The sequence below is a fragment of the Oryzias latipes genome, chromosome 13, assembly GCF_053564925.1.
Source record: "Oryzias latipes strain Hd-rR chromosome 13, Olatipes_Hd-rR_3.1".
Classification (NCBI taxonomy): domain Eukaryota; kingdom Metazoa; phylum Chordata; class Actinopteri; order Beloniformes; family Adrianichthyidae; genus Oryzias; species Oryzias latipes.
The window spans coordinates 10294081-10312500 of record NC_136249.1 but is presented as its reverse complement, the minus strand read 5'-3'; the positions used below and the strand labels follow the sequence as shown (position 1 = coordinate 10312500).

Here is an 18420-nt window from a genome sequence, read left to right as displayed (position 1 = left end):
AGTGCTTAAAGAAACTGGAATTGATCTTTTTTTTTTCTTTGTCAATAATGATACAGTAATTGACGGAAAAATGGAGGGGTTCAAGTGTGTGTATGTGTGTGGGGGGATTATACGTAGTTCATCAAAATCTTAAAAAATAGACACATTTATGATGAACATAATGGCGCCTTTTACTTAATTTCTTCTTTTAGACAATCCTTTTGATGACTTCAGCCCATGTGAAACAGTTGTTACAACTCTCTTCACTGAAGGGGGATTTGTCCAGACAGCATGTCTAGCTTCTTTCCACAGATATTTCTTGTTGAGATTTATAGAACGACATTTAAGAATATAGTTTAATTTGGGGGATTTTAGCCATTCTAGTGTGTTTTGGATTCTAGACGTTGTATGCCAGAGCAGTCCCAGAACATTACTAAACTCCCTCCAGGTTTCACAGTACATTTTTTGTGTCTGTGAACAAATGTTGCCAAGAAGCTTCAGTTTAGTCTCATCTGTCAAAGGACTTTCTCCCAGAGGCTCTGTGGTTTGGTAAGGTGCATTTTGGGAAAATTTCGTCTCTCCTTTTTAGAATTGGCTTCAAACAGCGGTGTCCTTTTTGGTCGTCTCCATAGAAGACCATTTTGGCTCTAAGAGTGACCAATGCTGAGATCTAACACTAATGTGGGTTCACCTTGACTTTACTTGTTGTTCCAGCCTCTTTGATCACCATTTGTATTATTTCAGTTTCTTTTTGCTGGCCCTGAGTTGGGCTCCAGTCCTGTGAAACCTCAAACTTCCCTACAATGATGAGCGGCTGTAATTGCAGACACACCAAGCTGCTTGGAGATTCTCCTACAGCCTTTAGCTTTAACGTGAATGCCTGATTTTCTTTCTAATCTCCTGATAAAACTCTGTCCTTTCTCTTCTCAGGTCCATGTTTAGTGTGGTGCACATCATGCCAATAAAAACCACAATAAGCCCTATCACCCTTTAAAGAGGTTGATCAGTCTGAAAACAGCTGTGATGCTAGTATTAGTTTACCATGTTTTCACGGTTAAACTATTTTTAATATTATAATGGTTCTGGTAAACAATAACTCAAAATAATCTGTAGTTTTCTTGAAATTGTTTTTAGTTAGTTTGCTTTAATGACTTTGTTTGTCAGCTTTAAGCTGTTTCTGTCATGGTGCCTCTGTCAGACTCCTCCCCCTCCAGCTCTGCTCCACTCTACTCCTGATTTCCACCAGCTGCAGTCACTCATCCTCATCACCTCATCTCCTCTTAAGGAGCTGCAAAGCCAGTTCGTTGCCCTTCAACGGTTACTCACCTGGTCTCAGTAATGCTCTGGCATGCTCTGGCATGCTCTGGCATGCTCTGGCATGCTCTGGCATGCTCTGGCATGCTCTGGCATGCTCTGGCATGCTCTGGCATGCTCTGGCATGCTCTCGTTCTGAAACTAATTATTGTTCTCGTGCCTCAGGAAACCACTCCATGAGTGATTTCAGTGTGGACCTTTGGCTAAGCAGCATCAGGAAGCTTGCAGCCTCTGCCTCTGTCGCTAACCGCGTTAGCACCTCCAGCCACGCCACCAGCCATCTTCAAGTCCGGACCTCGTCCAAATCTAGCCACAATCATCCACGGAGAAACAACAAGTCTTTACTCGCCTACAACTTACCTATCATTACTCTGGGTTCCAGTGCCTGGGTCCGCTTTGCCTGAATATCATGACAGTTTCAGTGACCATTTAGTACTTTTCTTCCATAAACAAAGAAGTATCAGCAATTTTAACATCTTTGTGTAAAATGTTATTCATTTAAAAGTTTGATGGCATTGAGGAACCCCGACACCCCTTCCCCTCCCCGATGCTGAAAGCTCAGAGGAAGTAACTTTAACGTCATAAATAATGCCTTAAAAAAGGAATTTTTCAAATGGGATTTTTTTTAGTCTGCCCCCTTAAAAATAAATACTCAGAAATGCAATATAAAATGTCCTATCATCAGAAAAACTGCCACAAGTACGTTTTCTCGTCAGTGTGTATTTAAATACACCTGATGCCTCATTGGTAATTTAGACCACTTTTGATGATGATGATATATCATGAACAAAAGAATGGGAGTTTTCTTTAGGGACTAATTACTAAAACTTAGAGCATATAAATGTCAAAAAAAAAAAGAATAAACGGATCCCTGAAAAGGACAGGGTGACATGAGGTCAGGGTGGAGCACACGGAGTGATAAAAGCTGGTACAAATTTAGGAGAGTCTGTTAAAAACGGCGTGTCTTCCTGCAAGAACAGGCATCCTGGCTTGTGATCACACCTGCTATTGCCAGAGAAACATGCCAACTGTGCAAGGCCCCAGAGCGTTTGTTTTTCATCAGGGAGGGAGCAAGTGATTAGTGTGAAGTCTTAAGAGGAGATTATTTCACCGTTGGATTTTATTAACTTTACACAATAGGGATGAAATTAAGATTAGGTTAGGAGTAAAATATCCCAAACCATGAATATTTCAGTTTCTTTTTTTTAGAAAAACCAGAGAATGATTGTTGTCAGGATTATATGATCTGCAAGCTACAGACCATAGAGCCAAGAAAATCCAGTTTTTAACAAGACTGAACCAACAAAAAAAACTCAAAACTGATCATTGACTCACTTCGGAGTTGCACCTACTAAATCACTGTAATAAAAATGAAATACATCACTTCCAGAATAGAAAAAGTCTGTTTTCTCTGCAACCATTGGGATTAACAAATACACTTAAATAAATGACTTACATTCACATAAGTATATTGCACTCGTATGTTTTCTCCTTTATCAAAAACGACCGAAAAAAAGGCGTATTAACCGGGACAACGACCAAAGAACAAGACCTGATTAGAAAGGAAAGTCTCTGAAGAGGAATGCTGTCAGTATGATGAATGAGAAACAAGGCTTGATCAATCACCGATAGCAAAGGCTAGCATCTGCCAAGCCACTCGAAAAATGTTGAGCAAGTTTTAGTGACACATGGTTGAATCAGCCTCAAATTTAAAGCAAGACATCACCTTTTACACCTTTAAACAACTAAAAATATGGAAGACAAATGGTGGTAAATTTTCAGAAACAAGATGCAATCTATGATTACAACCTTGTTTTTAATTTTATTTCCATAAAAATGCAAAAACACTTCAAAATAATCCACTGACTAACTGATTGAAATGAGATCTTAATGACCTTCATTTCTTTTAAAAATGAATTTATAAAAATTAAATTGGTCGGTTGAATGTTCTTTGCTTTAATTTGTAGCAACTTGCTGGGACTTAAGCTGTGTCTGAATTCCTTCACTACTCAATACATAGTGCACTATAAAGTACATTCACCTTTTTGTAGTGCTGTCCAAATCTACAATTCAAAATCCAGCACCCTACAAATTTCCCAGAAGTCTCTGATAAAAACCAGTGTGCATCTCTGCTAACTAGATTGGCGAATGTACATCACAATGCATTGCATTTGAACACATTTTGTAAAAAAAAGTTTGTTTAAAGGTATTTTTAAAAAAAAAAAAAAAAAACATTTACATAATCTGAACACAGTGGATACATAAATAGAAGTAGATGACGTCATATTCCCCTTTAAAAAAAAAAATTAATGAGCTCTATGTCTGAATTGCTTTTATAATCCAGGGCACTACATGGTCCTGCACTATATAGTTTTTTGGTAGTTAGGGTGGAAATTCGGAAACAGCCTTAGCGCTTTATGACCAACCTGAATCGGTTTATTGAGCCACTTATGTCAGTGTTGTTTTACAAAAAAACAAGCAATAATTTTAGGTAATCCTGCAATATTTATGAATGAGATTGAAAGAGATATTATGTTCAGGGAACCACTGCTGGTAATTACCTGTAATTGAAAACAGCTGCACAAATGCTGTCAAAGATGATTTCATTAATAATGTTTTTTTTTTTCAGTTGCTTTTTTAGCATTACAAATCCTCACTCACACAAACACGGAAAATCACCACCCAAACTCAAAAAATGTACTGGAAATATATTTTATTTTGAAACAAGGTAATAATTTCAAAGTAAAGGATAGAAGATCAGGAAATAAAGGAAATCTTTGCACTGCTTGTGGCTCAGAACATTTAACATTTACTTGACATGTTTTGTTCCTAGGAGAATCATAATTTAGTGTTGATAATCCTGAAAAACAAAGACTTTTGAAGAACAAAACGGTGAAGATCCAAATACCTCGATTAATCCAAGTTTAAAAACACAAAAAAAATTCATTGTGAGTTTGCATAGAATTAAACCACAAACCAAAGTCACAATTTATGTATCAAAAAATAAAAATTCATTGTAAATAGGTCCTTAACTGATGTAACTTTACTTCTTTGTGTTTGTTTTTCTGCATCTGTTTTGTTCAAAATGTGGTTTTACTCAGAAACATGTTTTGCCTCTATCCAGGTTAAAATCTTTTGTCAGAATGCCTGTGATGGATGGACTCAAATACAGGCAAGTAAGTCCTAAATAAATTATTGTAATTAGAATGGTGGTAAGCCGGACAAAGTGACAAATTAGACGGCTGCGTTCAGTAACTCAGAGACACCGGAGATGGCAAAATACCGAAGAGGTTCCTGAAGTAAACATATGGAATGAGGTAAAATCTAAGGAGCAGACAGGCTTGATCCTGAATGCTTGGAAGGTGGGAGGCAAACCCAGAAGCCTGTCAGACGGAGCCAGACAGCAATATCAGTGGCAAACTTGGAAACAGGGAATCAACCTGGGAGTTGCATTGATCCACCTCTAGGGGGAGGATCTACGGTGGGTTGCCAGACCTTCTGACCCACCCTATTGTAAGGGAAAGAACAATATTTAGCATCAGCTCGTACTGACTAAATGTAACAGAACCTGGCAGCTCCACCAGGCACAAGGTGAATGCCGGCACAGGGATCCATGAACTACCTTGAATAGAACAAGACCAGGCAGGTAGTTTTTTATAGGCATATCAGGACCAAATGGTGTCACTGAACCAAGCAGAGGGATCAATGGAACATAGAATGTGTTGACTGATTTCCATGTGACTAAAGATCTCTACGCTCATTGGCCAGGAATTACAAGGGAGGGGCAAAGCAACTAGAGACAGAAATTATGGAAGTCGCTTTGCAATCCTTGTCAAGAGACAAAGAAAAGCATGTAAGAAGCGTTTTTGGTGCTGTGTTAAAATGAACGTCCTAACATATAAACAGTTGGACCTTTTTTTTTTTGTTTGATAACAGGACAATCGGTTTACATTTGTCTGTGGCTCATCCTTTGCTTTTTTCCTACTTTGTTCAGATCACGTGAACACCGGCTATGGTGGCTGTTTGGTTCATTTGTTCCGCCTCGAGGCCGGATTGCATTCAGACTGAGGAATCCCAGAGCGAACAAAGAAACTTGTTCCGGATAGTCGGGTGAAACGGACTCTGGTTCACTTTAAGCGAACCAAAGGTGTCCAGACTTGGATTTGGTATTGATGTATGGGGGGGGCATCCTTTTCAAAACACAGATGTGCCAACCTTTTGAAAATCGATCATGACGGAGAAATTAATGATAGCCGCTTGTGCCTGGCCTGGAGCAAGATTCACAAGATTTGCAACATTTCATCAACTTGTACGAAGTCTCTTCCAACTGTGAGTTCATGTGCTAGTATCGGGAGCGACAGTCAAGTGTAAATACCGTATGCTAAAAGTGTATAATCAAGAATGCCCATTTAGTGCACACCTGAACATGCATCACATACCTGGTGTGTACGTAGCTTAAAACATAAAAAAAGAATTGATCAACCCTCCACCACCAAACTTGTAAATAACACAGTACGTGCCGGCACGCTGACTTTAATGTACCCTTTAACACTGCGAGAGATAGCTAAATAACACACCATCTTTGACCTAGAGCAGCTCTTCAACCCACTTATGCAATCAACGTGAATCAGCTCAAATTACGTTAATTGTGTAAATGGTTGAAGAGTCGAAAGAATGGCAAAGCTGAACTTAAAGCTCTGGCGTTAAACAGCTAAAGATGTTGGGTTGCAAAATGATTTCCCTGTAGTCTAATTTGTCTAATGAGCTTTGTTCTATGTGTGGGATACTTCAGGCTTTAAAGGCTACTGATGTCGCTTTTCTTTCAATCACCACCTCCCTTATCCATCAATTTTGGCTGGAAACATCGTATCCCGATAAGCTTTGGTCTTGAAAAGGAATAAGGGAGATGCAATTAGAACAGTGCCCTTCAAGAGTAGTCCAACCCTTTTCTAAATGATTTTTTTTTCTTTCTTTGACTCAAGTTTTATTTCATGTTAACAAGCTTTCTCCTCCACAGATGATGTCGAATAACCTTTTGCGGCAAATAAAGTTCCACTCTAGTGTGCTGCTTTAAACTTTAACAAACCGCATTTTAAGTAAGGCCAGATTCCCATATTGCATGTCACTGATGGGTCCTTGTTTGAATTCTCTGGGAAATGAAAAAACTGCTGCATAGAATCATAACTCCGGAGGATTCTGACTTGCATATTATCTTTCTTGTTGAAGAAATGGGGATGCTTTGTCTGAAAAATGAATGGGGAATTTTCCAGGTTCTGGCGCGTGCCAACACAAGGGCTGTTTTTAACTTAAGAAAATCATTACTGAAAAAGCTACTTCTTAACTGCTGACTACTTTTTTAAGAGTGGGCTAAATAATAAAAAATTGCCCACAATTTAATGATATATTTATCTTTTATTTTGTCATCATGAGCAAAATCTAAAAAATATTTTCAAGAGGTTTTAGGCCATCTTTTTTTTTTTTTAGACTGCTAAAACAATTAAGTAATATGATTGTTTTTTTTCTTGTTTAGACTTGAAGGCTACACTTATGCATGGCTAGTTATGATACGAGATGCAACACAAAAACAACAAAAAAAGGTGTTTATTACCATGTGAAAACCTATGGAACCTAGGGGAAATCATCTGATCCTAATACTTCAACTATTCCCATCCTATTTCCACAAAGCTAAACCTGCAACACTACCCAACACACAAGTCACAGCTCATTAGTTCCAAAACAACACCTGCTTCAGTTGCAATAAGTGGCAGCAGGATTATTAAGCCTACTGAAGATAAATTAAAGAACTATCCATGCAGGAAAGCTGAGAATAGAAAAATGTGCAGGTGGCTGCAGACTCAGGTAAAAAAAAAGTGCTGGCAGTCAGTTCCTGCCCTACTTTTAATATGATCCCTAATGTAAGACTTCAGGCGACCCTAACTTGCAGTCAGTCCACAAAGATAATACTTTTAGTAACTCAATTGATAAAAGGTCTATGAAGTACTGCATAGCTTGACTCTAACTGATGTGGTGGGGATGTGGAACTAACACATGCACAAAAGCTGATCCTGTAGCTCATCCATTCAAGCACACTGAAGGCAAACAGAGCAGTGAAATGCATTCATGAGCATGCAGCTTTTTTTCTGGGAAACACAAGCAAAGAAGCCGGCATATGTTACCTCAGAGAGTGAAGGGGGGGGGGGGGGAGTCAAAGATCAGTCCTCCAGTGCCATCTGTCAAGCAGGTACAAGGGAAGTGGAGTCCGCCTCGCTCCTCTTCGGCTTCAAAACAAAGTTCCACATGCACGGGAATCCTCAGTCAGTCTTCAGACTAAAACACTTTGAACTCCCACCTCCCTTTATAAAAGCAAAAATGCACCTCCTTCTTTTGTTGGACAGCGGCGACTTACTCCTGCACTACCTGCTTCTGCACAGACTCCTGTCAGCCTTCCTTCTGCTTCCCTGTCTGCTTTTCTTCTCCCCCGTTTCTCGATCCACTCGCACATTCGCTTGCTCACTCACTCTGGCAAGCTCTCTTAGCAAGTGAGGAGACTTGAGCATGCACACAGATAAACACCATATTGTGCACATGAATATATGCAAATAACTTGCATAAATAAACACATTCAAACATGGGGACAAAAAAAATACTCTGTCAGCTCCCACACATAGCAAGCATCCAGAATAGTTTCTGGTGTGTTCGTTGGCTTTTGAGATGCATCAATGAAAACATGAAAAAAAAGGGGGGCTTGGAAGAAAAACAGCTGGTTGCTGCATTTAAACTTGCTCTTTTTTCTCCCACTTGAGCTGTAACCGATGTGAGGATGAATCTCAGCGGAGCTGGGGGTGCCACCACTGTGATGTAAGAATAAATATTATGAAAGACTGACAGTACATCTTGCTTTCACTCGCAAATCCTTCTTTTCTCACACACAGATGTGCTTGTGAGCGACTGTGCAAAGCTATCCTGGGTGGAATTGCATGCTCTCCAGAGATGTTCTATTTTAAGCCTCCCGTTGTAATGCACAACAGAAGAAAGAGGACAGCAAGACACTATTATGAGAGTCTTCCCCTAAACCTCCCCTCCCCCTGCAAAAACCACTGCCGCCACCACCTTTTTTCCAGCTCCCACCCTCCCTACTGAAATATCTCCTAGCTTTAGGGGATGGTAGCAGGAGGGAAGGGGAGATGGAGTTGTCTCAGAGATATAATTAGCGCAGAATCGCAACAAGAGAAAGTGAAAACATGTTTTGAGTTCCCAATAAAATTGGAAATGGGAAATTTTCTGGCTGCAGAGGCCATAAAGCTCCTGATTGGACGGGCTTTCCTGAGGTGAGAGGAAAATCATCCCTTTGCATCAAAAACAGTTAAAGTTTAACAATCAATAAAGTGTTTGCTAACACAAGACTGGTAAACACCCCATTACCCACTGACTCATATGTGGTTTTGTCATGTCTCTGGAAATGACAAACTCAGAAAAACCCATTAAGAAATAAAAGCAGTACAACTGCCTTGTTACTGCTGAGCAGGATAATAGCATACGAGGGAAATATAGCGCACAGCATGTCACAGAAAATAAAACTGTTAGCTTTTAAGCTGTCCCTTGCACATATCCATTAATGTACTGTCAGTGGAGCCACCTCACTGTGATGCTGTGCAATATATAGCCACTGCTGTTGTACTGGGTTGGACTTATTAATATATGAAACAGTTTTTTTTTCTTTAACCACACCATGCTACTGCAGTCTAAGATAAAGCAGGTAGGTTGAAGGTCAATTTTAGTTTTTTTGTGTAGTTCTTTTGTAATTTGTTGCTCATGCATTTGATTAAACCCTTTAACACTAGAGCTCTAGTTCCACTGTTGCCATTCTTTTGATGACTGTAACTCTTCAACCGTTAACGTAATGAACGCAATTCCAGGAGGATTCTGAAGCTAAGAAATAATACGCAATCAGCGTCAATCAGCTGATTTTGTCGCGGAAAAAACAACTGAGTTATCATGCAACACATTTTTGTAAGTTATGTGTTTCATTTTGGTGCAAAGCTGATATTGTCTATGTTGATCACAGTCAAAGACTTATGGTATGTCAAAGAGCATGTTATTAAATGTCACGAGCGACAGTGTTAAGCTACATCCACACTGCCTTCAGTAATGCATGTTTAAGCGGCCACTTTTAAAGAAAAGTTTATGTATATGTGTGCAAATGCACGTTTTGGGCTCAATACTCGTGTGTTCTCTCGTAGCTACACACAAGCGGTAGGAGAAAGTATAAACCTATAACCCTTGTGCGATCTTAGATGACCCCACCCTTACATTGACGTGTTCTCCCTACCATGACAAAGGTGGATAAAGGTGGAAAGATTTTATGTAATCCATGGACACCAGTGAAGATCACAAATCATTGAAGAAAAAACACTCAATGTTAAAGTGCCTAGGATAGCACAAGGGTTAAGACTGTTTCGGGCTTACGTACAAAACGCGCAGCCATTGAACGTTAAACCAGTTGAACTTTGAGAAATGAGGGACTTCGATTTGGTAGTGAATATGAATGGCGTCCCTTTTCATACGTAGGAGAAATTGTTAATTGTAATTTGTTCCCGGCTTAAATTGTATGATACAAAGTGTTTCAGATATCAAATTTTCACCATTAAATGTTTGTTTATGCCTTCACTGTGTTTTGTGCACCAATGTCATATTTTGCAGATGCTCTATAGATGTTTCTGTCTTTTTAATGAGCAGAAAAGAGATGTGAGGAATATAACGCAACAGCCCCCGGTGTTGAAGTTTTTAAAATGTCAGCCTACAAACACTAACAAACTGTAAAAGCCATCAAAACTCGTCTTCTTGTCTCTAAAATACGGTGTTAAAATCTGATATCTTGACCTCTGAGGTTGCAGGTCAGCAAAATGGGGACTGTTTGTATTAGGCTTCAAAAGACAGAAGTATCACAAAGTTTAAGTCAGATCCAAATGGTTTAATATTCAGCTTTTGATGAGCTGTCTGTCATATCCAAGAGCTGTCAGACTCCCATGGCCACAGTGCCCAGTTTGAAATGTAGAAATCTGATAATAAATCAGACTTCAAAGCATTTTGAAGGGTTTTGCTTCTTACCTCTGGTTTTAATATTTTCTACCAACAATGCAGAATCAACTTGTATTTAACTGCTAAACAAATCCTTGCTACTTAACCCCATTGAACAAAAAATATATTTTTAAAAATATTATTGAAAATAAAGTTAGCAGGCATGTAGGAGTCAAATCAGTTTCATCAACAAGGAGTTTTATGCTCATAAGATCTTATTGAGGATTTATCTCACAAGACAATCATATGTGTCCGTCTTAAAAAAATCATCTGAATGACTTTAAATTTTCATTTTCCAAAGGACTAAGGAGCTGTAAATTGTTATATTGAAGGCAGTTATGGGGACTGGAAACTGATATTTATTAAACAATAACCACATTTTTGTGTTGTGCTGGGTTTCATTAAACTGGACGTGAGAGCACACACAGAAAGTATGCTGTACAAATAGGTGACCTCACAGCATGGTCATTCCCTCTGACTTAAAAAATGAAAGACTTTTCTGCTTTTTCCAAGATCTTGAAAGGCACAAAGAATTTAGTGTGATTAAAAGTTTAGTCACAGCAGCCTAACCAGTGGATTAAGTCTACATTTTAAAAGTATGCACTCAGTTAAAAGCATCCTGCAGCGTGGTTGCCAGCAGAAATCGGGAGACCTGTAAAGCTACACATGGTACATGTACTTTAAAATTCCCTTCATAAAAGTTGCAATAAGAATATTACAGCTGAAATATTTCCTAAGAAAGCAAACCACATTCACTTTCACAAACTAGTCATGAGTCCTACATAGCTCAGTTACAATAGAGTTTTACCGTAAAAACGTATGGTTAAAGTTGATCTTAAATGCTAACAAGGAGAGCTGGAAGAGCTCTAGGTAGAATTACCCAGACAGGTGATGAAAAATATGCTAAGAAATAAAGTTAAACAAAAATCAAACAGACCATTGTGGAGAAGAATTTGCTACTTCATTTATCTGCCTTATGAAAAATATAAAAAAAGAAGAAAATGTTGACTAGTGATCAACAAGAGCATATTCAAAATGAAAACCTCTTCATGTCATATGTCTCTAATTTACAATATACCATTGCATCCAGGACTCCACCTAATTTCACCTTGAGTGGAAAAAAACACAGAAGAATATATTTTATATTATTGACTGAACATGACTTTGAGGTCAAACTGACACAATTCTTTCTGTAAAAATCTTCAATTTAGAAAATAAAGTTACTGCATTTTATATATGTTCACAAATATATTGATATTTACCTACGTATGCTTGAATACATTTAATGTTTTTATTTTTTTTTGTCAAAAACATGTTAAAAGGAAACAATAAACCATGAAGAAAGACTTTAGGTAAGTCTTTTTTTGTAGCATAAGGAACATCTACTTACAAAATAAGGTTTTCTTTTTCTTTTTAGCAAGGCATCTGCAGGGAGAAGACTTTATGCAACACAAAGTCATTACAAAGAAACCAGATTAGCACGAATGACTAATTTTCAAGAATGGTGGTAAAAAAAAGAGGTAAAGAGATGTGAGGTACAACCAAATTATGTGCAGTTTTTTGTGTAGACTAAACAAATAGAGACCAGTTTAAGTAATTTGTGCGTTTTGTTAAGATTTCATTAATGATTCACCCAATGATAACTTTATCATCTTTTTAGTCTACATGCTGTAAAAACACTCAATTTAAGAGAATAAGAAACACTAAAAGAAAAGAAGAAATAATAGTTTGAATCAAACGAGGTCATAAATTCTATAATACTCTGTATTTTCCAAAATAAAAGTCAAACTTAGCTTTCTCAGTTTGGCTTTAAGACTACAGGAGAGAAGACGAAAGCTGGGAAAAATCTGATTTGAAGGAAAATGCTTAGTTTTTGTGACACAGTATAACAAACAAAGCCTGATGTTGTAACACTGACGTCCAGGTTTCTGTGTTTTACTGTGAGTGCAAACATATTTTGCACCTCAAGCTGAGTTTTGAGCTGCAGTAATATTTACAGCTGGTGGTGTGAAGCTACACTGGACACAGTGCATTAATATTTCATACGCTTCTGGGGTGCGTCCATTTTTTCTTCATTCCAAGGATTACAAAGTACGACTTCATGCTGCACGGCTTCCGGCTTTGCTGATGCTCTGCGTTCTTTAAGAGTGAATGATGTTTCATGCAGAAAAACAGGCTATTTTTCAAATCCAGTGTTTGAAGCCAGAAATTCTGAATGTAAATGTATATCCCTCCAAATGGAGATCTGTTCAGATAAGTTCAAACAAAGCAACTTTTTCTTTTTTTTCCCTACCAATTGTTAGTATTTGCTCAGAGCAAACATTTTACGTCAGTGTGTTTGTGTGGCTCTTAATGTTCTATGATGGATGTTTGCTGTCAGAAACAACAGCTTTACTTCTCTCCCTGTGATTGCAAAGACATTAAACTTACATGTGAGCCAGGCAGGTCTAAACCCGACTCGTACTTTACCAGGCTGTCAACCTAGTTATGTACGAGGGTTTGAACTTTGTTTTTTAGTAGATACATCCTCTTTCTCAGCAAGAAATAATAAAACTATTGTGCCACCATGTGGACAGTGAACCACAGCACAGACACGCAAAAAACAATGTGTGATGACTGATACTGGGAAAAAAACAGTGAAGTGAAGTGAAGAAAATGTTGATTTCTTACCTTGCATTGTGCTCATATGCCGACACAAAAAACACCTTCCTGCTGCCCTAGATGCATTTTATTATGAGCATAACTTAGAGGGGATTTATAAAAGAAATGCCACCAGTTCATACATATCTTGTAGTCCGACATTCAGCTTTGGGGCAGAACGATTAACGCAAAGAAGACTTGTAAAAAAATAGTCTTGGTTTGAATCTTGGTTGGGATCTGTCTTTGCAGTCTCTTCCTGTGCTCCAGTTTCCTCTCACATTCCAAAGACGTGTGTTAGATTAATTGCTGATTTCAAACAGGCTGCTCCTGTCAGTCTGACTACAGTCACAATCTGTCCCGAGTTCTTTCCGTCTTTCCCTTCCTGACAGCAAGAACACGCTCTGGCTCGCTTTCTATGTCTGAGCGCAATAAGAATCAGCAGTTCATGCAGACAAGGGGAATCTTTAAAATGTTTGTTAACAAATTGATTATTTTTGGGAAATTAGCTGCTTGTGCTTAAATATTATGTACTATCCAGCTCATATTTTTTTTTAAAACATTTAAAAAAGTACTAAAGGAAAAAAAGGGCCTGGGAGAGTTTTAAATGCAGGTGCATCCTCTCTTGATCCTGCTAACAGTGCAGAATTACATCTATTCAATATGCTCACTAATTGGACCTGATCAGTTTTCATTGGGCTGTAATGGGTATATGGCCCTTCGTTCGAAGTAGAGGAAATGACTTTGGAGGGGTTTTACTGAGATTATGACCCAGGAGACTTTCCCTGTTTTATCTTTGGCCTGCACACAATGGAGATAGGAAGGTGGAGACTAAATCAATTTCGCTGCTTTGTCTCATTAGCTCGGGCCCTTGGGTGAGCCAGGCTCCATGGTGATGCCCTTGGAGGAACATTGCTGTGTCATTTGCAGGCAGAAGGAAGTGGCAGGCTGGAAATGTATTTACCAGGTGTTTGAAAACCAAAGGCTTTGATCAGCGTGGGGGTACAGGAGTGGGATTCTTTATTAGATTTATTTCAAATATGTAAAACCAAACATGTTAAATGACACAAAATAGTCAATACAACCACCATCTTCAATGCTAAAGGAAAAAAAGTCTTCATTAGACTAAAGTCAAGAAAATACCTGTATGAAAATGAGATAGGAAGAAGCCAATGCTAATTTGAGCCTCTTTGTCTACTTTTCACCCATAAATCATTAGTATTCCACAATCAACATTTCAAAGTCAATTGTTGGATATTTCACAATTTTTGTTCAGCCATCTTATACTATTTTAAGAACAGTTTCTCTTAAAGATTGAAAGTAAATTGTTTAATATCCAGGCATTGCTTGCATTGGCTCTCAGAGCTCTTCCACAGTTTCATTATCCTGCATCACCACTGTGGTGAGGGCGGTCCCCGCCTATGATGCTGCATTTGGCTGGCTATGCAGCTATTCACAGAACGGGAGGCCCCAAATATGAGCCTTTCCATCAACCTTTTTTTTTCTTTTTTTTTCCCGTGCTCAGCCTATTTGCCATTGTCTGTCTCCATCAGTTGGGGGGGGGGGGGGGGGTTGTGTGTAGGAGAGAGGAATCTATTTTAATTGTCATTATTGTCTTTATATAATTTATTTTATTTGTTTTGTTTCAGTGCAAATCCCTTTGTGGTATGTTTTTATAGGAAAAGTGCTATATTGATAAAGTTGGATATGATTTGATCAAATCCAAAAATTCATTTATTCATCTTCTAAACCCATTTTGTCCCTTTCGGGGCTGTCGTAGCCTATCGTGGGCGAAGGCAGGGGACGTCCTGCACAGGTCTGTCGCAGAAATCCAAAACACAAAAATAACATTAACTTAAAAAAAAAACAGATTTTGGGTTTCAACAAAAGTAAATTAAAAGATCTGACACTTTTACAGCAATGTTGCTTGAATGAAAACAGATGTTTCTGGCCTATGGTTTATCCCAACTGTTCTACAACCTTAAACAGAAATTCATTTTCTAACTTGGGTTTAAAAAAAACAAAACACACACATTTTACACACTCTATGTAACACCAAGAGCTTTTCATTATGAAGCCAAACAGCAGTCCCCAGACTCCCTGTAAATGTCACATTTATTCATCCATAAACTGACAAATGGTACGAAAAATATTTTAGAATATTTATATAAAATTATATTTTATTAATTATATATATTATATATTAAAAATTACATATTATTTATATACTTTTTTTTTAGAATATTTACATTTATATATACATTTAAAAAGAGCTTTAAAAAGTCTTAAAAAGCTGAGTTGAAAGCTAATTGACAGGTAGCTGTTAAGGTTTTGATTTGAATTATCTATTTGACTTTTTCCTTATCATTGCTGGTTTGATACAACCTCTTGTCAATAAAGATTTTTTGAAATTGAAAGCCTTTCATTCTTTTATTTTTTCTTCCCTTTTCAGAAGCAAAATCTGAAGAATCTGTTTTTTTGCCGCACGATTCCTGTCTTTCGCTGTATGCGAAACTGTGCTCTGATGATTTTTTTAAGGCAAGAACTTGCCCAAAGGCTATTTAAACCGTGGTTAAAAAAATTCAACCAGAGGTTCAGTTGGGCCCCTGGGTGTAAAAGCTACAAGCGGTAGGAGAAAGAATAAGGATGTCAAAATAATTTTGGGTGATGGACATGATCTCCCATGCTCCTCAAAGGTTGAAGAAACACATTCAGTTTTGAACTTACAGAACATAACTACATTTTAACTGAGTGCACAAAATGATGCAATATTATAATTAATAGCAGTGTTTTGTAAATGTAGTTAAAAACCTTCTGGATGGGAATGTCGTGATTACCTTTGGTTGCTGGAAGCAAAGATCAGCATTCATGCAGCGTAGCATCCATATGGATAAATTGGAGTCTGATGTTTTCTAATCTTCTAAGCTGCAGATTGTAAACAGGTCTGCCAGTTCAACATCAACAGAATGCTGAGAATTTGAGCCGGATTACAGTTTTTGTTGTTGGGATTATATGAGCCTAATTACCTTGCTGAGGAACCTAATAGAATCTGTAGCTTATTGGCCCAAATGTTCAGCTAACGCTGAATGAAGAAGGCAGGCACATTGGCTGGAATACATACCCTTAAAGCAAAAATAAAAACATAAAGTATATTCAGAGCTTGAGTACAAATAAAAGGAGGTTAACTGCTGTGAATCTTCAGGAATGGAATTCCAGTAAAGTTGTTTCTATGGTCTTAATTAGAGTCAAAAGTCCTTGTATTTAATCAGTTTTCTGTTTTCATCACTGGTAATGCTTAAAACACACAGCTGATAAGACGCATCTTAGAGAACCGTATTGCAATTGCAAATATACTCTATATAGTAAAATTTATATACTTATTTTTTAGTTAAATGGCAGCTTTAACTGCCCTAAGAAAATCTAAACAAACACTCTTAAAGTTACAAAACTGTTGTGCCCCATTGTTTACTAAAAGAAGTCTCACAAATAAATGAATAAAAAAAAAAACACTTTCTGAAATTCCTGTCAGCACCCATCCTACATCTGACTGGACACCTGCATCAATCTGCATCAATGGGAGTTATGCACCAAAAAGTGTTTGTCTTATCTAAAGGCTCCAGTGTTTAGTACTGATTGATAGAACAAGCAAAAAACGAAGAATTTACCAGGTTTAAGAAAATAAATTCTCCTTTACGTAGAGGGAGCTTTCTTGCCAGTCAGACAAATGTTCCCCCCCCCCCCCCCTGAGTCTTGTTCTACTTAAAAGTTTCCTTCTAGTATTTCATTTAAAGGGAGTATCCCTCTCAGCTGTTGCCTTTTTTATTGCTTAGTTCAGGGATTACACTAAATCCCAGTTGTAGGTCATTTACCCAAGACATTAGTAACCAATTAGATAATCTATCTTTATTGGACTTGTCTATATTGATTTGGATTAAAAAAGTAATAAATGTTAAAGGCCTGACACATTTTTTTGCTTTATGCAGCAGGTTGAGACGAACTCAGCGCCCATTCAATTAAAAAAATAAATATGATAGAAGCTGTATAGGGAAACAATTTTTTCCTATTTCTGCATATTTATGTATATTTCAGCCTCCTTATATTTTACTGTCCAAATCCATTGTATTTAAATACTTTAATCAAACCAGATTGAAAATGCAATAGAGAGCTCAGTAACTCTGCTGAGGCCAGGCTGCTCCTTATGTAACAATGCTTGGACGAAGCCATCGTTTGCACCTCGTGCACACAACCTCATCACTGGCACACTGCAACAATCCAGACGTTGCTTTGGAATCTGCCTTAGAGCAGAAACTGACAGCCAAGTACCAGTCCAAGTCTCACACATGGTGCAACTTCAGTTATTATTTGAAGACACAAGAGATTTTAAACAAAATAGAGAACATGTCTAATCTAGTATAAAACAAAGAACATATAAACTCCATGTCTCGTTTATTGTAATACAACTGCCATTCCACCAACAATTTAAAAGTCAGTTACGCTTTTCAACAACAAATATCTGAGTGGAGGCACAGTTTTTGATCAGTCCTATATACTATGCTACGCAGCAAGAAGATGCAGGCAGTCTATCTCTTTTAACAGGACTTTTCAAATATCTCACAATCTGATGTGAAAAATGTATCTTTTAGTCAATGGCAGCAGACATCCTGAAAGGCAGTGCAACAATGTGATTCAGCGATGAATGTCAAAAATCTCTCTGTCGCCCTTAGCACAAAACAGCAGCAGTGTGCTTGTGGATATCCACCACTGTGACACTTTTACATGACATGATACAGGGCCACACAGACAGCTAGAGGGGCTGCTGCGATAATTAAATAAACCGCTCAAATGGCACCTGGGCACCTAAGTTTGACAAGTGAAGCCTAATTTGGTGGCGCAAGGAAGGCACATCAGCTCATAACTTCATACTTAACTGTTAGTTGACAGTTGGGAACAAGTGTTCCTCTAAGATGGAAAATAAACACCACAAAGCTGACAGCTGTTTTCATTTCTATATGCTGTTTTCAACCAAAATTGCAATGGCAACATTGAATTGGCCATTACACTATAGACCCATTCAGCTGAAATGTATGTTTTTGGTGTTTTTAACATGTTCTTGTGGTATTTTTCTCATTATGGAGGTCATATATGAAGAAAATGTATGCTGGGCGGGCCACAGACTCCCTGCTCTGCTCCATTCTGATGCATCCACTTGCAGACAAATAGATCCATTTATACATTTTTTTTCCTCGCCTGATCCCGACTCTGGCTCAAATCTGTACGGCTGGATTCCTCCAATATTGCTCCCCATTTTTGTTGCACCGGTAACGACAGGTTGGGGGAGCTAGGGACTGTAAGCTAGCGTTAAAGTGTGTAAAAAGAGAGCTCTCAGTTGTGGGTAACATTAATAGGGGGTGG

The 18420-nt window shown here is 38.0% G+C and overlaps 2 protein-coding genes across 2 annotated transcripts in view; one reads left to right on the top strand and one right to left on the bottom strand.

Moving 5' to 3' along the window:
* Positions 1-1835, top strand: part of LOC144981558 (uncharacterized) — a 10856-nt gene extending 9021 nt beyond the window's left edge. Inside the window, exon 3 of the mRNA XM_078929719.1 lies at positions 1459-1835. Coding sequence (XP_078785845.1) covers positions 1459-1697 — 239 coding nt within the window. The 3' untranslated portion in view covers positions 1698-1835. The remainder of the gene's footprint in view (positions 1-1458) is intronic.
* Positions 1-7772, bottom strand: part of gramd1bb (GRAM domain containing 1Bb) — a 144242-nt gene extending 136470 nt beyond the window's left edge. The window contains exon 1 of the mRNA XM_078929689.1: positions 7470-7772. The gene's annotated coding sequence lies outside the window, so the exon portion shown is untranslated. The remainder of the gene's footprint in view (positions 1-7469) is intronic.
* Positions 7773-18420: the final 10648 nt, after the last annotated feature.